At 43.9% G+C, this 22914-nt stretch overlaps 1 protein-coding gene across 2 annotated transcripts in view; it reads right to left on the minus strand.

Moving 5' to 3' along the window:
• VGLL3 (vestigial like family member 3) overlaps positions 1–21816 on the minus strand; it is a 28362-nt gene extending 6546 nt beyond the window's left edge. The window contains exons 1-3 of one of the 2 annotated variants that reach the window (XM_054181921.1): positions 21493–21816; positions 11959–12211; positions 5975–6475 (exon numbers count right to left, since the gene is read on the minus strand). In XM_054181921.1, the coding sequence (XP_054037896.1) occupies positions 5975–6475; positions 11959–12211; positions 21493–21600 (862 nt within the window). In that variant the 5' untranslated portion in view covers positions 21601–21816. Of the gene's footprint in view, positions 1–5974; positions 6476–11958; positions 12215–21492 lie in introns of both variants that reach the window. The other variant, XM_054181912.1, reaches the window with a different exon arrangement.
• Positions 21817–22914: the final 1098 nt, after the last annotated feature.

The raw sequence follows: 22914 nt of genomic DNA on the forward strand, positions 1-22914 counted from the left end.
AAAATTAATGATTTTCAGCTTGCATTTGTTATGAGTTCCCCTAACATTTTCCTTTATAAAAAGTGAGGACTATCTAATAAATGTGGTGCTATGTTGTGGCTTTAGCATTACAGACTTGGAACCTGTGTTATAATCTGGGATTTCTCTGCTCCAGAGGGATTCAATCTTCGCTAGATTTACACCCAACAGGGCGTATACCAAAAATCCAGACAATAGAGGGGGAGGTGAGGATGAAACTTCCCAAAGAAGATACATTCTTGCTCATTTATAGGGAAAGTAGAAAGGAGAGAGGTGCAGGCACATATTTTAAGAGGTACTAAGGCACTTAGGACTCGCTGATTTAAAACCTGCTCCTTGACGTTTTGAGCCAAGCAAATCACATTTCGTTAAATGAATGTGCACTTCCCACTATAAATCATCATTGCTATAAAGACAACAATGCTGTGCTCTGTGACAGATTATATATTGCCCTGATACATAGTCTACCAAGACCAATGCATCAACTACCTGATCTGCTAAGAGTTTAGGGCCAGTTTCACCGCTAAAGTAAGTAGGTGCAACTCCGGACTTCCGTGATGTTGCAACCATTGAAGCTCCACATTCATTTGTTCAGCAACCTGTGAAAACTGACGGATCCATGTGCTAAGCATGGATCTCTCATTTCCATATCTGATCACATGGTGAAACACAAAGGAAGACCTATATGTTTTCAGAAAGCCTAATAGGTGTGATGGGTTCAGATCTGACCACCATCTCCTTGTTTTAAGAGTATAAACAGTTAATCTTTAATGATGATCAGCATCGTTTCAGAGCTGAGCTACAGAGCAATTAACAGTCACATCAAAGATGACAGCATATGGCTCTATCCATGTGAGGATTCCCAAGCCGTGTCCAAACACTTGAGTGTCCACCAGTGAACAGATAGGGAAAGCAGAGTACACGGGTATAGCATGCCAAATCCTGTTCAATGGCTTTCTGCTCTGTTTCACATGCACTTGCACCTATTTCTTTAGATTGGAAAAAACGGGGATAACTCTTAACTAACACGCCTACAAAAAAATGTTCAGAGACTCTTTACTCAATGAGGATGTCTCCTTGTTGCTTAAGAGTTACTTGTTTTCCTGGCAGCATCATTCACAGGCAGAGTCATCATAAACTGCTGCTAGTTTCCTTCAAAGCTCCCTCAAAGTTAGCGATGACAATTTTGTGTTATTTTTCCCCTACTGTTACAGGGTTTTTTTAAACAAATAAGAAAAAAGAGAAAAAAAAAATAATGAAAAGGAGTCAGTCATCAGAAACCTTTCAGAGCATAAGGAATTAATTTAATTTCACCAATGGATCACTAAAGGCCACCAGAGGCAATGGAAGCTGCTGAAAAGAGAAACAGGTTATATGGCTCCTAGGAGCTTAAAAAAAATGACACACACCCCTAAGAGTATGTCCACCTAATAGTAGCAACAGGTAGGAGGAGAATAACCAGCTGAACAGACACCCTCCTAGTTAGGTGTATTTGCAACAAACAGAAATAACTGTAACAAGGAGGTTTAAGGTATAGTTATTAAGTCTGAACAGCCATGGAAAACAATCCAAAAAACCGAAGTTGCCTTAGTTACAGAACTGAATGTGGAACACTCTCCATGCCTTTTACTCATTATATTCCCATCTCTTTCATGGCAAGGTTATCTGCAGCCCTAATATGCCATCCACGTGCAACCCTCTAATAACCAAAAGCTTTCGCTTGGAGCTTGCTGCAACATTTTCCTCTTAGCAAAAAGACATCCTTGCTTGTGTTGCATGAGTCAGTATTGCCACACCAGCACAACTCCCCATCTCTCAGATACCAACATTCTAGCTAATTGCCGCAGAAGTAGAATGCAGGTTCTGTGGGAATATCTGAACAAACTTAATGAGTTGCGACAAACTCGTGGGGTGTGTGTGAACGGAGGCAACCCTGTACACTGACCACTCAAATTCCATATTCAACACAACACACTGATCTACAGGCATTTCCAAAAGCAGGCTTTCCATAGTTAGCCAGGACTAGAGGATGTTGATTAATTCACCTAACTCTAAAGTACGTAACTTTGCATCATAAAGGATGTGCACCTCAATTTTAAGATAGATTTACAGCCCCCAGATATGCCACAATCCTGCTCTGCTTTTAGTGTGCTGGGGCTACAGGAAGCCTCCTCCAGCACATCTGTCCAACAGCAGGACAGGATATCCTCCTAGGCTCTGCAGTAGGAGGGCAAGTTGCTCTGCTCGCCTCCCCGCGGGGCTGCCCGCAGACCTGGCAGCTGCCAGCGCAGACGGATCCGACTGACCACCTGAAGCAGCCGGTGTGCAGGGCAGCCTCCCGCCCTGCTCCCAGGGAAAACGCCGAGGACCAAAACCATCAGCTCCACTGCAAGACAGCAATTCCCCTCCCCATCCCCCTGGTCTTAAGTGCTCCAATCGGTTTGTACATCCTTAACGTATACAGGAGGACTCATCCCCAGCTGGCACTGTGGGATTACGGCCGCAGCAATGCTCCCTGTACATATGCCATGAACCTCAGCCAATGCTCTTAGAGGCTGACCTTGTTTTGCTTGACATCATTGGGGCAGGGAACTGTGGCCCAAAGCACAAACGTTGCGCTTATATCAATGCGTTTATATCAATGCTTGACATAAAACATGCTTTTATATTAAGCATTATAGCTTGGACTCTTCAGCTTTGGAAAGACAGCGCATACCGGCAGCCACAAACATAACAGGTTTTAATAGATTTTGATGTAGATTAGCATTCTTTTTAATCCCACTTGTACCAATAAAGATGCTTCTAAAAGGGTTAATTTGCAGCATACAATGTGAGGATTAAGCCACATTTAATGGGAATCAGGTAGCTAAATCCCTCTTCATCTTCTAAAACAGGACCATGTAAATTCAAACAGATGTGCAAGACAGATCGATACTTAGTTAGGTCTAGGAACAGTGATACGCTGATACCCAAACTATACCATGCACACAAGGTGAACCCCCTCTTAACCTTTGAAGTGATTCAGCATCATCCATTCATGAGATCAAATATTTGGCTTAGTATGGCAGAGATGTAACAATGTAGCTGGAAGAGGATAAAATTACAGCCAGCCTGCCCCGATCCCAACACTATCATTCCATATAATTCAGCATGAGGAATTTTGCAAATGTTTCTATAATCGCATGTGACACTAGCACAAGAAATGTGACCCACAGTAAGGCAGGGGTAATAATTTTTGTATCTAAAGGGCTCTGAAAAGCAATGTCTAGGTATTTACCAAATGAGCTTTTTTACATAAATTATCTGAAGCTCACGGAATCCGATATATTGACAGCTCCACAGGTTGATATCTTTTACTTTCCAGGGCCATATGAGCAATGACTCCCAGAACTGAAGTTTCCTTGCCACTATGGCCTTACCCTACTCTGCAGAAACCACTTCTATTCTGCACTCTTCCAGGCCCTTCAGGTTTAAGCCTCTCTGTTGAGATTGCCGTCTCGTATTAGAGTTGAATGTAATAAATTCCTGTGAGACATGGAGACTTACCCGGTATAATCCTCCCCTGGAGTGGACATGGAGCAAGAAAAGCTTCACCTGTGCTGGTGAGTGCTGGATGCGACTCAGTGTGGTGCTTCAGCAGCCCCCTCCTCTCCCCGGCAGCGCAACACACCTTCCCTGGGATGACACCGTTTGACATGCAGGCAAAACACTGGGGCAGTTAAGCTCCCTCTTTTCGCTGTGATCACGCCTGGAATGCCTGTCACCAAAGCATTTGTCTCAAATCTACAAGCTGCAGGCAAAGCTGCAAAGGGAGCTCAGAACCTTCCCAGCAGGCCTCTGCTTGGGGAGCGCAGGAGACAGGTGCGTACAAAGTAAGAGAGCAAATCGTTGTAATGTCACAGCCTACCATTACCTGCTGTGTTTCGTGGCTTGCTCCCTTGTTTCCAAAGCCTTATGTGCCAAACTGGGGCTGCCTGATACGGTTTTGCTGCTGTGTTTCAGTGCGAGGCCATTTTGAATAGTCACAAACAAGTGAGACATAGGTTTGCTGAGACCCTGTTCCCACAAACCAGTCACACCTTCTTTCTCTTCCGCCACAGGAACTCACGGACTAAAATCCACACATGAGGCGTGGGCCAGAAATTAACAGTTCAGGCTTTCTCCACTACCTCCCACACTGAGTACACAACTACAAGACATGCAAGCCACCGTGAAGCACTGCCAAATCGGGACCCTGACAAAATTAGCATCCGACTGTACCCTTCCATAGGGATTCTCACAAGGAGCCGGCAGCACCAAGCCAAGGCTACATCAGTCCTGTAAGGCCCCACAGTCCTTTTTGAGGTACTGTGCTCTGACAGAAAGGAGGAAAAGCACCCAGTTTATTGGACATACTACTACCAACAAAGTAGCAGTAAACAAACCAACTTGTCCAGCACTGAAACAACTCACAGTCCAGGCTGGACTTAGATATAAGCCAGGCAGTGGCTTCTCCTGACTAACAACCCCTTATGCAGTTCTTGTCTCCATCCTCGAAAGGTAAGTCAAATACCAGGGCTCTGGAGCTGGACTGCTGGGGCTACTGCCAGACCAGGGGACTCGTCCCCTCTACCTGTGGCAGTGACAATTTGCTCACACTTCAGAGAAGGCAGCTCAGTCCCATTATGGGGTTTGTCAGAAAGGCAAAACTTGAGATCTCACTCTTGTCAGATTATCATTTTACACCCAAAAGCACAAAATGTAATTCTTTTTCTATCATTGGCATGGCTGGAAATATTAATAGATATAAAATCGTCCAGTGTTAAGAACCCTATTACGCTTTTTCTTAATTTCTTGAGGCAGGAAATGGCATGGTCTTTAGAAGATATTATTGGTTCCCAGTTGCTATTAAGGGAACAGAAAGAGATTCGTGTTAGGTTAGCTCGGTTATAATCAGGTTTTGGGGTCATATTATTTCATATTTGAGAAACAGCATTTTTCTTCTCAACCAACTCTTTGTTCCCCTGCACACTGATCAAAGCAAGGAAGTGCTTCTAACACATTGAATCAGTTAGCTAGAGCTATCAAGCGGACAGACAAACAGATACCTTAGGGAAAAAGGGAGAGAGATGCAAACCTAGTATTTCCTTAATAAATAACATAACGTGTTTAAGAAGTACTACTCTGCAAGGATCGCTGCTGGTCACAAAAGTACCAAGCAGAAAGAGGAGACCTCAGTAGTGCCTGTGAGCTCCAGGATGGGTGGGCTGGAAACTGTTAGTCACCCATCACCTGATCGCAAGCAACTATGAACAGTGAGGGCTGCCAGACTGCTCCGAACGCTGAGGTGAGAGCCTGCCAGTCAAAGCTTGCAGATGCAGATGTAGTTTATGGAGGTTGTCCTGTGGCTACGGACCCTGCAGTAAAACAAATCTAATTCACAGACCTCTGCCTAGATCCTACGGAAAGAAGTTTAGTTTGATGGTGAGCACAGCTCGACCAGCATCTCTGCTCTCTCTGTGACACCTGGATACTACACAGGAAGGAAATGCTGATCTGTTCCAATTTAGATGAGTAAGATGCAATCCTCGTGTACTGACAAGTTATTAGTTCAGTCCTCATTGGAGCTATATTTTGGTGAATGCACACAAGAACTAGCTGAACAAGCTGGAAGCTTCCACATGGAAGTTTAATTAACCATTTCCCACAAGGTTTAAAACAAAAAAACGCGTATCATGTCACAAGTCATTTGGCTTGAATGGGACCAAACCAGACAAAGGTCTCTCAGCAAAAAGCAGCGAGAGCTGGATGTTTCGCAGCTCATCTGCCCTGACAGCAATTTCAGGAGGGATTCCCACCTGGAAATATATTTGGAGAAGGCTCTGAGAACAATCCCTACTTCGGCTGCAGGGAGTCCACTTCTTTGCTGGAATTCTTTCTGCTAAAACAAGTCACAGACACAAGCAAACCATCTTACCTGTGTCAAACCCAAAACTTGGCACAATGTCCACCGTTCCATGAAAGGCTCCAGCCCATGCTGAGGTAGCGCTGGTGACAGCAGCGGGATCTGTCTTTGTCACGTCACACTGGGGAGCAGGAATCCTGGCTGCGCGGACTGAAGGCATCAGCAGGGACCCATACCGAGGGTCGCGGTGAGAGCTGGGATGGTGATGGTGCATGTGTGGATGAGGGTGATGGCGATGCATGTACACGTCATGCATGTGTGCATACGAAGGGCTCACCTGAGATGCTAAAGGATAATGCCAGGATTCAGATGCAGCAGGGGGAGGAGGTGGGGCAGTCTGATGAAGGCCGTGTCCTGGCCAGCTGCTGGGATCTGGTGTTGGAAAGGTGCCTGGTGCAGTAACGGGAAAATCGGGGTGTACTCCACTTAAGCATGGTGGAGGGGGAGGCTGATAAGAGCTGGTCCAAAATGAAGTTGGGAAACTGCTCCTTTGGCTTGAAATTGTTGAGCTTTCTGGTAGAGAGGAGAGAAATGAAGTATGACTGAAGATGAACAACAAATTTAATGACAAAAACCCCACAATGATTTTCTACTCTGAAATTTCTAACACTGAACTCAAGCTTCCTCAGTGATTACAGAATCACTTGAGGATTAGAGGACAGTTGGGGTGGGAGGGGACCTCTTGAGATCATCTAGTCCAATCCATCTGCTCAAGTGGGGTCATCAGAACTGCGTCCAGTCAGATTTTGACTGAGATCCCAACTCCACAACCTCTCTGGGCAACCTGTTCCAGTGTTTAGCCACCCTCGATAATTTAAAAAAAATAATAATAAAGTGTTTTCTTGCATTCAGATGGAATTTCCTGTGCTGTAATGACTATTGCCTTTTGTCCTCTCAACAATCATTGCTGAGGAGACCCTGGCTCCCCCGTCTTCATTCCCTCCCATCAGGTATTTGCACATATGGATAAGATCTCCCTGAGAAGACTTCTCCATGCTGAAGAGTTGCAGCTCTCTCAGGATCTTGGTACAGGAATTATGAGGAGCGGCTAACTCCTGACTGGACCAGAACACATCATTTAGAAAGGCAGCTGTTGTGGCTGTAAATGCGTCTGAGGTCAGAGAACCAAGTCACACCGCAGAATAGGAGACGTTTGCCTAAAGGAAGAATACCAGATCTTCTCAAACTAACTGCAAGCTTTGATGGGGTAAAGATCATATCTAACGTGCCTACATTAGTCCCTTGTAGAATATACCATGCTGCCCTATACCCAAAATCAGATCACACAAGCAGAAACACGCATGTAACAAAGAACCTTTTGCCAGAAAGAAAAGACACACTGCTTCTTACCTCTAGGGCTCAACTTCTATTTCAATGGATTCCAATACATTTACATTATGAAATCACATTCTAAAAATTCCTCTTTTGAAGGAGCAGTTCGTGTTTTTGATGTGTAGTAAAGTATTGGCATCTCCATTCGCACAATCCGCTTGCCAGCTCATGTTTGAAAGTACTGCTTCATGCAATATGCCTCAGCTCAAATAGGGTTTTTTTTGGTCAAAGATGGAAACATAAAAACACAGGACTTCACCTCTGATGAAAGAATAGTCATAAAAATAGCCTACAGAGAAATAAAGCCAGGGAACTTTAATATTTGACGAGGCAAGGAATCCTCTGCTCCTCATATAACATTTACAAAAATATTTATATTTTTTTTTAAAAATTACCTTTTGTTTTGCTTTGTTTAATAAGCAACTGGAATGAGACTTGGGTGAAGACACCATTGAGAATGAACAGATTCTTCAAACGCTCCTGCCTCTGAACTTTGCTTATACAAAAATATTCTGCAAGCAAAAGCTGTAAAAGTGCTTTCTGGCTGCATGACTAGGACACTCATGTATCTGTTTTAAAATCGCAGAAATTTTTCCACGCGTCAATTGGCTTTGATTTAGGCAGTTTATTGAGCTTGATTAACTTCCGATATTGGAAACAAGCTTTGCAAATGCACTATGCACAAACGTAGAGAATTTCTCTTTGTGCTGAGCTGCTTCAGAGGCTGCAAGTTTGTCTAGCGAACTGTACTCCAACACGGCTTTCTTCAAAAGGTTACTTCTTTTTTTAGCAACATATTTCTATTGTAATTCATGCTAGAAGACTAGAGAAAGCTTCAAGAATATACCAGAAGCCTCAGCACCCCTCCGAAATTGGTATTGTTCCTTGTTTGTAAATTGTTCCGTGTTAGGAATGAAGGATTAGGCTGAGATAGAGAGTGCACACGGCTTAGCGTTGGCAGCAGGGCTGACAAAAAAAAAAAAAAGCAAAACCAAGCTTTTTCATGTCCAGTCTGTTGTTTTCCTCACTGCTTAACGGAGAAGCACAGCTTGACAATGCATTGCCAGTATTCTGGAAAATTAATCTCTGTAATCGAGAATTTTTGGAAACTATCTGGCCGTTATCTGCGTGGAAAAGCCCTAAATCCAAACCATCTCACTTCAAAAAAGCACAGAAAACCACAAAGTATCTGCAGGACAACTTTAATACCAGGAGAGAGCACTTTAAACCACTGGATTTGCCAAGATGAATTAATCCCAGATTGCATACCAGCTTGGCTTTACCAATCATGCAGAAGGTCTAGGCCACAGAAAACATGTTTGGTCATCTCCATTTTTCAAACCTGTGCACATTTCACACAGCCATTACCACTGTCAGAAACTGCCATGCACCAGCCCCCACTGAGACAACACTGAGCGTAGAGGCCATCCTTAGTGGTCAAGGTCAAGTCATGTCACTGGAGATACAGTGTCCATCCACGTTATACGAACATGCAAGAAAACTTCATCCACCCTGAGTGCTCACAGAGGATGCTACTAAACGTGAAGCGTGCAGCAACCCTATCAACAAGAACCACCTCTGTGTTGAACCATAACCGGCAACTACCACACATTTCCATGGTGTTTGAAGGGTCTCCTTTCCTTCCTACCTTTAAGACAGGAAGCACAACCAATTATCTTTACAGATATCATCATGTCAGATATCTAGTCTCTATGGGACATGGCAATGGAGTAACAGCCATTTCAGCACTGTCCTTGAGAAAGAAAAAAAAAAAAAAAATCCAAGTAGCTTCCACAGGCTTTCAGGAGGTGGAAAGGAGGCATTTAACAAAAAAATTGTCTGCCAAGAAAGATACTACGGTTACCACAATTTCCTATTCTAAGTACAGGGAGGCAGGGAGATAGCAACATCTCAGATATCATGAAGTGGTGACTAATGCAAATGTTCATGGTGGCTGGCCAACATGCACTGAAAACATGCCAAAGCGCACATGCTGTGAAGAAGACAATGTATGGAATTTTCTGTAGTACAACATTACTTCTCAGTTAAGGCAGGAGGAAAAAATAAAGCAAACACAAAATCCAAGAAAGAAAAAAAAAAAACAACCTAACACTTTCAGCTACAAAAAATATGTTGATAAAAATACCATTAAGGTAACATTAGCTTCAAGGTATCATTAATTTCATTAGCCCCTGCAGAAGGTTTCAGGTAGCTATACCTACAATTGAATATTCAAATTCCATATTACCAGACCCTGTTATAGGGAACTATATTATATAAAAAGTCAGTTTTGAAATTAATTTTAGACTAAACTGATCAGTATTTTCAACATACAAAAGATGAAAACTTGCTCTTTTCAGGACAACAAGGTTCCATTTTCTATACATAAGCAAAATCCCTCCTCAAAACAAAAAAAACCCACGTTATCACCTTAATGATGAAATTACAGTTTGCTCTTCCATTAGGACATTAAAAAAAAAAACATGACAGGAAAAAAAAAAAAAAAGCAGAAAACATTACAAATCCCTCCTTTCAGGTAGAGGAGCTGAGTAGTCAGTTCATGCCCACATACTTTCAATTTAAATCTGTACCTTCCAAAACAGCTGTTGCAAATGCAAAAGCTTTTTTTTTTTTAATTTTTTTAAATTTATCTTTGAGTAGTTTATCGACAAAGATTCCAACTACCCATGAAGGTTATTTATGAAAGATCTTCAAGCTAATGATATTTTAACTTCTTTAGGCAACGGGAGAGAAATCCATATCCATTTGCTGTACTGGAGCATCTTTGACAACTTTGACAACTGTACGTCAACCAGAAGACCACGGTGTTACCATATTTCCTTCCCCGCTTTTTTCAAGCAAGCATGTTTCAGAAACTCATTTGGGCCTGATAAAACTCTTGTCAGCTTCTCTTCTCTGGAGAAGCAAATACCCTCTGCTTTCTCAGTGTCCACAGCCCAGAACCACGCAGCCCTGCCCAGCAGCATCCCCAGGGATTTTCATACCACTTCAGCAGGTGCAGTGACAGCAGAGGGCATATCCCCTTACTTTATTCCCGGAAGACTTTCAGGACATGCAGACCTCCATTCCCTGCCGATGGCACGGAGCACGCCAGGTCAGGAGGCAGCATGGCTGAAGAACAATTACGCCAGGACACCCTGTCTCCTGCAGAACCCTCTGGGGAGGGCTGTGTAACCACGGGGGGAGCCAGGGTAAAACAGCCAGGGTAAAACAGCAGGGTATGGCTGAGGCCAAAGAGAAGACACACAACCCCATCCACGGTATGTCTCCAAGCTCATGAAGAGGGCTTGCTGCAGGCATGGGATCTCTGGGGACAGCCTTGATCCCATCTCTAAAACATTTATAGCCTGTCTGGGCCATTTATAAATGCTCCAGTCTCCTTTTTAGTAAGCATAGGTTCAATCCTGCTCTCATTCGAGTCGACGGAAAATTTCCCATTAACATTAATGGTCCCGGCTCAAGCCATAAATTCCTCTAGCTCCCTAGCCACTTCTGCTGACCTTTAGTTAAACTTCCTCGGATTTGTCATCATCCTTCTGGAAAGCAAGTCCTTCTGTGCTATTTTTCTCTTCACAGTGGTTTACAAAAATCCCATCTCTCTCTATTACCTGTGACTTTCACCAATACACTCTCACCTCAACGTCACTGATTATGAACTCCACCACTCCTACAAGGATCCTCACGGTATCTCTCTCACTCAACCTGATGCAAGGCCATTACTCATGATACCTAGTTCACGTTGTTTTGTCAGTCCACATAAGGACATGATCAGAAATAACGCAGCTGTGAATCTGAAAAACTATCCAGACTGGCACAGTCAACAAAATGGAAATAGCAACTTACCAGCACCCTTTCTCCAGTCACCATTTTTGGAGTCTTATCTCTAAGGTCTACCTAGTGTATTTGGCAAGATCTGCTCTTTATTAGGTTGATGATACTTATACACATTGTGAGACCTAAGTGCTATGGGACCATTCAAATACCTTGCAGCACCTACCACATGTCTACTCCCTGCTCAGAAGCAGAGTAACATCATCCCCATTTTACACACAGGAAACCAGTAACAATGGCCATATCTCTCCCATGAGCTCTGCCCGTGGGCAGGCTGCAATGCACCGCACCACACGACTGCAGCCACGTGGTCCAGGGCTTGCACCCGAGCCTGTTCCAGCCTCTGCTGGCTCGTCCCCACCTGGAAAGCAGCTGTAGACAAATCTTAATCACCTGGCAAAGTCACCCGAGAAGGCTGCATGGGTCTCCTCACATCCAAGGCCAGCATCCCAAACAGCTTTTCTCTTGCCTCACAGGCCAAGTTTCACACTTAGAGCTTAAAAATAAGCCTACAACCTTGCAGCAGACGTCTGTGAAGCTACGTGAGCTCTGCCATGTTCCTTCCAGGCCTCAGCAGAGCCATGGGCTATGGCAAGAGAGGGAGACGCTTGCTTCTTCATGTCTTTGGCCCCTCTTTCCCCCTTCAACAATTCAGATCACTCAACCCCAAGAAGCTCCTCGGTTCTTTCAAATTTGAGGGGGATTTTTCCACCTCCACAGAGAAGCAACATTTCAGCTGCAATGCAATACGCGTTACCGCATCAGAGACTGAGTAAGCCACACCACAGAGAGCAAGTTACTGCTCCTCTTACCTCTCCACAGAGGACTTAGCCCTGCCTTGCTCTTGGTAAGGGCAGTTTCTGGATTGAAGCTACTGGCTTGGCTCAAAGCTCTTGAGAAGTGTTCATCCACTACTGAACCAATGTCTCCCTGGAAGTAAGTGAAAAGGACGCAGCGAGAGTTAAGGTACTCCATCTCAGCAGGCTGGTCTTTCTCATCCTCCTCTTGTTTGCTGGGAAGGGTCACTTCCAGAGACTCCTGCATCTTGTTGTATACAGCTAACTTCTTCTGGGATTAAAAACAAAACAAACAAGAGATGTATCACTGATGGCATTCAGTGCAAGCTCAACATCTGGTTTCCTTAAAGAAAAACAACTCAATACATTGAATATTCATTTCATAATTACAGTTGGAATACAGGGATATTTTGCACCAACATTTCACAAAGAAGAGATTACCAGCGTCACTTAGAGTTTTTATTCCTCACGCACAGAGGGACTTGCTTCTCAGGCATGTTTCACAACCACAACTTATCAGCAATGGCTTTCACTCAATACCTTCCAAATAAAACAGGCAGACTCTAATAATTCACTCCTTGCTCCCACCTGGAAAGGATATTCCCACCAGTAAAGGCTACAGGGGTCGAGTCCAGCCCCAGTCCAACGTCTGCACTGAACACACAGCAGGTTTTGCCGGCCACATTCCCCCAGTTGAGAGCACACAGCCCTCTGGGCTCCCCAGATCTATTTGTTGCTGACGGCATAATACGGGAGAATTTGGTGCTTCCTGAAAAATTTCCCACTATATTATAAAAGTCCACAAAATACATAAATTCTCACTCACTGCCAGGAAATTTTTTATCGTAGGATAACCAGCTTAGGATGGCGAGTAGGGTTTTGGGGGGTAAGGGGGTGTTGAGGTGGGGTTTTTTTTTGTCCTTTGGTTGATTTGGGGTGGTTTTTCTGTTGGTTGGGGGTTGGCATGGGGTTTTTTACCCCCTTTTCCTTTTTTCTTTTTATTCTTTAAACATCAGCTTCTGGAAAAAGGGACAAAAATTCAGTTAGAAAAAACCAAACATGCGATCTGGGGGAAGAGAGGGATTGACAAGTCTGCAAACACATGCAAAAAGATCCGTCCCAAACCAAAAACACAGAGAGGCATACAAAAAAATAAAACCCGCACAAGCCATCTGTGAATGGCTATTTCAGAATCTTCACTCTCTCTCTCAAATCAAACCTAAATGTCAAAATAAATGTGTGTGAAGATCCATTTTGCATGGAACATATTTTTCAGATGTTCCACTTTACAACTGTTTTCACAGAAAAAAAATCTTCCCGCAACAGTCAAGCTGCAGGAATAATAGCTTTTAGCTAGCCATTTCCACAGCTGACTTTACGCACAAGCAACTTCAGGAACCCCAAAAACAACTACGGCACATATGTAGAAGTATTTTATAGCTTTTCTATAGAATTATATTTCGACTTGTCTTTTACGGTTTGCTTGGCAATGCTTTAGCGCCATCAGAATCTCTTTAAGTTTACGGCTTTTTTGCCTTTTTCCAAAGTTGTTCTGAAGAAAACGTTAAACTACTACACAGTCTATAAAGTTCCGTTTATACAATAAACGGGCTTGTCCGATTTAGAAATAATTGAAAGCCATTTTACAATCTTTTATACCATCAATGTATTTACATTTTGTGCTTTCTGAAATCATATAAGCCAATATAAACTCTCCCATTATGATACAAAATAGATACTCCGGGGCTAATTCTTAATTATGAATGGTTACGAAAAAATTAAATGAAAGAAAGAGCTACTGACAGGTGGAACCAAAACGTATAATACTAAAAACTCATAGAAATTAAGCAACATATCTGACATTACAGTAGGTTAACTGGTAAACATAGAACAGCTCAGTAATACCTTTAATTCTGATGCTGTTACACAAACTGCAACGAGGGATGTAAGTGATTTTATTTTACAGTTTGGGATATCTAGACAATGGTCTGGAATTCAAGTAAATCTGTGCATCACAAAGCAAGACATACCATGGCTCTGCTTAGCATAATATTATTTAGACATCCGGATTTATCCCAAAATCCTATAATTTATAAAGAAAAACTGTGGGATTCACTTTAAAAAAAGAAAGAACCAAAGATGGAAACAGCAAATTAAAATAGTTTTACTAGAAATTAGTTGCTAAAAGGAAACATAGTCTGAGGCTCTGAAACTAATTTTTGCAAATGCACAACTTGGGGTGACCCATATTTTTTTGTAAATGCTTTGTGCCTTCTGTGAACATACACAGAAAAATTCTCCTCATATTTGTTCCTCAAATGCTTACTAAGATACCACTCGGTGAGCTTCGTGGCTTTGCCTAAGTACTTACGGAATGATGAAACCTTAGTAAGACAGAAATGGTTTTAACAATATTGCACATACAGGAGATATATGCATTAGAAATCCGTAACACATCTACCTCAGTGACTTGATCAATCTTAAAGGTGCGCCATAACCCAGTTCCTCTTAAAACTGCAAGACAAGCAGTTGGGGAGAGTGCTTTTTTCGGTTTTGGTTGGGTTTTGTTTCTTACGTGGAGACAAAGTATAAAAGAGATCCTTTATAGAAGCCTAAATAGATATTGATATATTGCGACATCTCAGGCGCTGTGTAAATGCCACACCTTGAATACATTTAAAAGTTAGCTTCTATTATTATAGGGACACTGTTTGTATTTATACCGTGAGTATGCAAATACATACACAAGCACGCAATTATATACAGAAACACGTCATTTAATACAGCCCCTGGCTTGACTTGGTTATCAGGAAGGAAGTCTTTCAATGTTCCTATATAGAGATTGGAGCTCAGGAAATTAAAAATTATCTCCAGAGTTGCTTCTCGGTGCAGGAATGTTCCCCCTTCCACAGCCTAAGAATCTAATTCATTTTCCATTTCAACTCTCTTCCCTCCCCTCCAGTCCATGGACAGTCATTACAAGGTATTCTGAGCACTTGTTGGTTTTGAAAACACCAAAAAATATTTTTTTTTTATGTAAAAAAAAGAGATGGTAGTACTGATGGACAAATACAAGGCCTTGTGTACGGACTGAAGTTATTTACAGTGAAAAGTTGTGTTTTGTGGTGAGTTTTTTGCAAAGGGTAAGAGTTCTCAATTAAAAGATTTTTCAAAACTGCATCAAGCCTCTGATCAGATACAGACCTACTTAATTTGTATTTCAGGAAGAATTTATCAGCCTGTAGTTACCGGACTCTAAGTAAGAGACTACTGTGAGATAAAGTGACTCAAGAAGTTTCCCTTGTATGCAATGTATATACATCCTTTCCATTGTATACATCCTTTGATAATGTTTTTTCTCCCCCTAACTCCCACAAAATACCCTGCCTGCACACAAATTCTGTCTTATTCGTTCTGACCTTAACAGTAATCTTCTCGTAGCATTTCTGACTGCACTTGTGTGAGTGGAAAAGTATGCAAGATCATCAACTGCTAAATGAATTTGTCCCACCGTCATGGGAGGGGGGGTGGAGGGAGTAAAACAAAACAACAACAAAAAAACCAGGTTAGGTTTCTGACAACTAATCTGAGCTAGCCAAGTTTCACTCGTACTTTTTTCATACGAACGGTTCTGCAATACATTTAAGCAGACGGAAGTATCTGTAAGATCTTTACAAAGAGTATTTTCTGACCAAACATAATGTTATTTCTTCCCTATGCTCAGATCCCCAACTCTTTCATATATTCATGAATTCCACCTCTCTCTTCCTTAAAAACTAGAGACTGAGATTAAGCAGCCTCTGAAAACCAAAACAAAACAAACACACAAAATCTCATCTTGGCCAAGACCCAGAATACAGAATTAAAAGTCAGCTTGGCGTACTGGGAAATAGGGAAATCCAGTGTCTATAGCACCTGATGCCAGCTTGGAGAACAGACCCAAGTTTGTGGCTGAAGGATGAACGGTACAACCTCTGGGTAAATAATGCTTTACAGCATGGGCTGCATTCAGCTGAAACCAACATTATTTTTGTTACTTCATCTATTCACAACCAAGCTCTTCCAAGGAGAATTTAAATTCTTACTGCAAATTGTTTCACAAAAGGAAACAAAAAGCCAATAGCAAATCGCCGCTAATACGGCAATATTAAAGAGAAGGTTTATACCGGATAAGCATCACCCTGTCTTCCGGAGGACAAATGACTGCTTTTAGACCGAGAAAGCATGTGGTCCAAAATCTCACCAAAAAAACCCATCTTGAAGATGCTTGTTATTTTCTGACATATCCTATCCAGAACCAAGCAAAGTGGTTCTCATGCAGTAAAATTTTGGCCACATTAAAGCCAATGGCAAATGTCCAACTGACTTCAAGGGTCCCGGATCTCACCCAGGGTGTCTGGTAAAAATGTCAGAACATTCCTTTTCACAAATTGAAAAAAACTCACTTCCAGCTGAAACCAGCTATTCGGCAGCAAAACAGAAAAACAACCAAGCACAGCTGAGAACGGAGAAAGTTTTAGTTTAGCCAAGTTTGAATTGAAAGTTCAGGACAGCTCTTATTTTACATATAAGCTGGTTGCCTATTCCTACAACTTATTATCTCCATACGTGCCATCATACAGCATATGGTCCTTTATGTTCCCAGGCATGAAAGTCTGGTGTGCCTGTGGCCACCTGTTACAGATTTTCCATTATGAGAGAAAGAACAGGAACCAAAAATAAAGAATAACTACACTGAGGAAACACTATATGACCCTATCCTGAGAAAAAGGCTGTCATTTGACATAAGCTTCTGAGAAGGAATGTCAGCAACAAACTCGAGGCAAATCACGGACAGTCCTCCATTTGTGGAGCTGTCTGCCAAGCAGGCTCCTATTGATAACACAGAAAGTATTCAAGGAAGAAGACAATTTCAAGCAATCAGAGCATGGAATGTTGGGCCTAAAAGCGGTATTTACGGCATGCCCTGAAAACATGAAATGCTAACTTCTCCCCTCGCAAATGAGCGAGCCGAGAGCAAAGCCACACGCTCGCTTCCAGGTGAGCCGCTGGATTTGCAGCAGTAGAGCCTGGAGCTCCTGCTGTGCTCTGCTGATGGAGAAAAGAAGGATTGCATACATCTTTTGCTGTACGTCTAAACAGAGGTGTACCATTAAAGTCTAAAGCTCTACCTCTATGTAGATAGAGGAAGATGAAATAGAATTTGGTCTCAATCAGAACAACAAAGTAAGGCAAGCCATTTTTTTTTTTACATTAGCAGTATCTCATGGGATTAAAGAAAACAAACCAAACCAACAAAAGCCCACACATAGGGCAAAACCTAATCCAGGTTTTACCTCCTTTAATTGTGAGAGTAGCCTTTAAAGGTGAATTACATAGGCCCGATCCAGCTTCCAGTGAATTCAGTAGCAGGGCAACCACCAGGCTTCAGAACAAGCCTCGATAAAGCATCTGAACTACAAAAACCAAAAGTGAAGCTATCTTTCGCTGTTATCTGTTGTGTTGGGTACTGCGGGCTGCCGCACAGTATCAGCGGTATAATAAGCCCATCCTCAAACCTGTGAGCATGCGATACAAAGAACTTTACTGAAAAACTAAGTCAGAGTACGTGAATTCGGTTTAGCGACAGCCAGCCGACACAATGTTAAACGCGACTCATCCTTGCCTGCAATGTTGTTAGTTTGGGAGGAAGAGTTGAGTTAGTGACCTAATTTGCTAATGGAGACAAGCCCTTATCTGGAAAAAGTCTGTCTACAGCACTGCCAGCAGCAAGGCTGACTTGAGCATATCACAACTCTTTATGCAAGACTTGATTTAGCAAGGACGATGTTGGCTTAGCTCGCTACATCTGCATACCGTGGAGAAATTCCAAAACTACCATTTACTGTAACTTCCCATTTCAAAGGTCTTAAGATCAGCTGTTAGCGAGCCAGGGTGAATCCTACCTTAGCCCCGGCTCTGCAGCTCGCTACACCTAGACTGACAGGGCACGGCGAGCCGTCACAGCGTTTCTCGTGCGCCAAGAACACAACGGGATTCTTCACCGATTATGTGTTTCCCAGAGTCTCTTCGAATGAGCAGCTCCGTTACACCCATTCCTCACCCAACCCCCAGGAAAGCCAAAACTCACTAATACAGCTGCACAGTTCCCCCCCAGGAAAGCAGCTGATGAAGAGAGTTTGAATTTTGCCATTCTGTAGGGCTCTATGCTCGCCCAGGCACGGCTCCTTACCGTGCACAGGGACGCGTTCTTATTGTAACACCAGCGCACGCTCGCTCTGTCTTTTGGCAAGGGAATATGGAATCCCCGATTTATCTGAAGAATTAGGGCCACACCCCATTTTGATCAGTTCCTTCTGGCACCGCGTGAGCACGTATGTATCCATACACCACTCACTTCCCCCCAGCAAACACCCTGGACTTCAGCAATCTCAAAGATCTAAGGTGCTAAGCCTCCACTGCCATTAACATTCAGGAGGAATTCAGGCTTCGGTCCATTAAGCGCTTTTGAAAAAAATCCCATCTAAATTAATTCACCAGCAAGTCCTTTCTTGGCTACGGATTGGTGAAAGCTAAGCTTCCAGAAATTCTGCATTGCTGTACAAGGCCAAAATCAGTTCTGCACTGATTTTAAGGGAATGAAAGCTACAGATACAGAAAGGCAGAAACAACTTTAGAGTGGGGTGACTTTAAAAAGACACAATGGAACAGCCCCTAAAAAAAAAAAAAAAAGGTCACATCTGCACAACCCGGGTGCATGCTAGTCCATCATTTAAAAGCAATCCAAGATCTGCTATTTTGTTATTTAAAAAAAATTAAAAAAAAGGAGACATCCATTCAAATCCCTTTCAGTGCAGAGCAGTGACTCAATGCCAGCCGCTTGCTGGAGACAATTCTCCTGACCCACATATGCAGCACACGACCTATAGATATACGATGAGGTTGCCTCTCCAGAAAGACACCGTGGCCCAGAACTTGAGCCCGTACATCTGCGACAGCAGCTCCGCAGCTAAGGAGCTTGCTCTGCTCTTTAAAGGATGCAGAACTGATACCGAAAGCTGGCATAACCAACTACATGTTTGTGACAGATTTATTATAACTGCCTATGAAGATGCACAAGTTTTAGTTAGCATAACACACCTACGTCTGCTTGCACTGAGAAGGAAAGGAAAGCCAACAGGACCACAGCACAGAAAACTTTCTTTCTCGGGAAACAAACCATATTACTGGGTACTGAAAGACAACAGAGTAGTACAACGACACTGAAAAATGCCTCAATGGAGTCCTCGGGTATTTTGAGAGTGAGCTTCACTTTATCAGCTTCAGTGCAGAGCTTTATTTTTAAGATATCCCACTAATTCATCCTTCCTCACTGTTATTTTTAAACCACAGTTTTAATTCGGGCAAAGAAGAACATTCTTTAAAATGGTCATCATCCTCACGAAGAGCACAGGAGTGTTTTACATGTTGAACACATGTGCAAGAAGAAACAAAAAAAAAAACCCTTGGCAACAGATTCTTCATCTTTCTTCCTTCTGCTCTTTACCAGTTAGTTAAATGTCCCTGACAGGACAACTCTGAAGAAACAGAGACTTGCAAAATGTCATACGTTACCCCAAACAATAAATCTTTCCAATACAACTACAGATGCATGAGAAGTTCACTCTATGTTTGCTTTTTAAAAAATTATTTATTTAAAAAGCATCAGATTCACAGAAAATACATAAAATGCCCTAAAGTTCACGGCTGCTAGAATGAGAGGGTGCAACATTCTTGGTTCAGCGACAACAGCCTGGTTCTACAGTCTGACATTTGTCTAGTTTGTGAAGACCCTCCAGCTCCAAATATTTCAGGAAAATTGGTGAAAGCACGATTAACTAAAACAAATTGTCAATAACATGTAGGATAGTGAAGTTTAGAATGTTTTTTGTTGGTAATGGGATATATTGTGCTGGCCACAGCTCATGAGCTGTATTGGCTCAACAGAGCTATCTATGTTTCTTGCCTTATCTATCTCCACTTTTGCCAAATAGCAAAACGCACAATAATCCTGTTTGTTTAAAATGAAATTTCAAGAAACTTTGGTGCTTATTAGGGTGCCTCTGGGACGTTTCATATATGGTGCTGCTTTCAACTGATGGAGAAACTTCATAATTCTGTTTAAAAATACAAAGCAACTGCACTTGAGCATGACACAGCTGCTAATGATGGTTTAATAGATTTTCATGTACTTTGTGTTCTACTCTCCAGATCCAGAAGAGAAATACAGTCAATCACCTACAGAGTTAAATGCCAGAGAGTTGATCAAAGTTTCAATTGCAGTTTTCTACTTCTAGGTCTCTCAGTCAAAGAGTCAAGTTATTCCAGTTTATTTATTTATTTTCCCTCCAAATCACGCTGGCTAACAACTGGAGCTCCAGATATCCAAAGTCCGTAACTAAAATTACTGAATAGATGGAAGGTTCTGCAAGCTGTGACCTAGATTAGAGAAGAAATAATATCGAAGGCACGCTGCAACAAACAAAACTCACAAGTTTTCCAGCGCCCGCGTTTACGGTGAGCAACATGAGCAACCTGGAAAAGTTTGCTGGTGTATCATTTCTGCAAACGCACTCTCTCTCCCAACAATAAAGAAAAAAAAACCCAATAACACGCGATAGGAATTTTAATGTTTTAGCCCATATTCGTGTCTCCCAGGCAAGTTGATATTAGGGGTCACTTCCCATGTACGGAGAAAACAATCTTCATGGATAATAATGATAAAACCTTATGGAATGCAGCAACAACCAAAAAATGTATTCTCAGATGACTACATTAGGGCCAAGTCAATATTAGTCCCACTTCACCCACGCACTGCATAGTCTAAAAATGCTGTCAGCCTGATAAGAATTTCCTGATTCACTTTTTTTTTTTTTTTTTTAAAATACATCTGATCACCAAATTCAGCTGGAAACTCGCTGGAGCCCATCTTCCAGGAGAGCGGGGCTGAGCGGGGCGGCGCGCCCCGTCCGCGGGGAGCAGCGCGGGTCCCCTCCCGCCGGCGGGCGGAGGTTCCGCCCGTGTGCGCGGCCGCGCACCGCACCAGCGGAAGGAAAAGGCGCAGCTCCGCGCCGGCAAAGCGGGCGGGCGCGGAGACTCGTCAAGTAAGGAGCGACGGCGGAGAGAAAAGGCGGAGGGGGAAGAAGGCAAGAAATAACTTTCTCCCTCTTCCCCACTCCGGCCGAGCAAGCCAACACCCACCCCCCAAATAGAAGAATTTGGGGGAGGGGGGGGAAAATAGTTTTTCTTTTAAAAATAGGTCTTACCAGGCTCCGCTGCTCTAGGGCACCCTCACCAGCTCCCCGCATCTCCAAATCAGGCCGGGGGCTGCATGGCGCATCGCTGGCTGGCCGGGGCGGAGGTCTCCGCCCCGGCCAGCCAGCGATGCGCCATGCAGCCCGCTAAAGCGGGGAGGAGGGGGCTCCCCCCAAAAAACCCTCACCCCCCCCAAAAAACCCTCACCCCCCCCAAGTCCTCCCCCTCACAAGCCTTCCCTCCTCCGCCGCTCACCTGCGGGCAGCCCGCTGCGGGCGCGGGCGGGGCGCCGGCCAGATATCGGGGTGCCCCGCACGCCGCCGGGGCGGGGGGCTGCTGCATGGCCACGTCCGAGCAGCTCATGGCCGCGGCCGCCCCGCACTACCGCCGCCACCACCACCACCACCTTCTTCGTCTCCCTCCTCTTCCTCCTTCTTCTTCTTATTCTTCTCCGCCGCCTCCTTCGTCTTTTCCCTCTCCTCCGCGCAGGGCGGCCGCGGCGGGGCGCCGCGCAGCCCCGGCTGCCAGCGCATCTTCAGCGGCCGCCGCGCCCCGCGCCCGCACTTATAGCGCGGCGGCGGCGGCAGCGCGGGGCGCCCCGGCGGCGGCAGCGGCGGCAGCGGCGGGGCCGCGGGGGCGGAGACCGGCACCGCGCCCCGCCTGCCCCCCCCCCCCACACCCCCCCGCCCTTCCCCGCCTCAACCTCCTGCGGCGGCTCCGCGGGCGCGCAGCACCTGCGCCGCCACCCCTGCCCGTCCCGCGGGTTTCCGTCGGTGGGAAGCTCGGCCAAGCCGAGGCAGCGTGGAGTCGCTAAGAGCCAAGTGTCACCTGCGTCGGACGCGGTTCACTTCCAGAGGGATTCATCCCAGAAATTCAGCTGGGAAGAAGAAGGAACCCACTTGTCCCATAGGAGGTGGCAGGTTGGATGCGTTTCTCAGCATCCCGGGGCGGGGATGCTAGCCCGGGGAGTCTCTCTTCCCCTTCCCGCCTTTGATCCACAATATTTTGTGTCTTGGTTTGTTTTTTGTGTTTTTTTTTTTTTCATCAATTAAGTGCATCGCTCTACTTGCAAAATATGCAGAAAATCAGGATCTGGTTGTAATGGCTCCAGTCCTGCTCAAATATAAGCACAGCCTACCTCCGTACGCACATTTTTGCCTGCAAGCCACCCCCGCTGCAGTCCCGCGCTTGAAGGTTTTCGATACCATTCCTCACATGGAAAAGACTATGCATACGGCTTGTTAGCGTTATCCCAGCTTATGAGCCTGGGAATGACTGCGCTTGTTTGCTCTTGTTTTCTTCTTCTTTGGTTTAAGAGGAATTATTTCACGGTTCTTTTTCAAAAAAATTGAAGTTTACCTACATTTACATTTAATAGTGGTCAAAAATCAAAAGTGGCCTTCAATCAAAAATTCTAAATTTGTACTCTCTCTTCTCTGTATATATATATATACACACACAGAAACACACACGCATCTCCTTGGCCAGAACTGTTAGATGAATACACAAGGTTAAAATAGCTCTGTCTGCCCCCAGTAGGATTCCCTGTTTATAGAAAGCATTTCTCCAAAACATTCAACCACAATACATTGAAAAAAAGATCAGATTTCCTGCAGGCACGTTTAATATTGTATTTTAGTTTTTATTAAGTTTTGGGCATACAGAGTTTAAGGTAGC

This window comes from Rissa tridactyla, chromosome 1, assembly GCF_028500815.1.
Source record: "Rissa tridactyla isolate bRisTri1 chromosome 1, bRisTri1.patW.cur.20221130, whole genome shotgun sequence".
NCBI classification, from domain to species: Eukaryota; Metazoa; Chordata; class Aves; order Charadriiformes; family Laridae; genus Rissa; species Rissa tridactyla.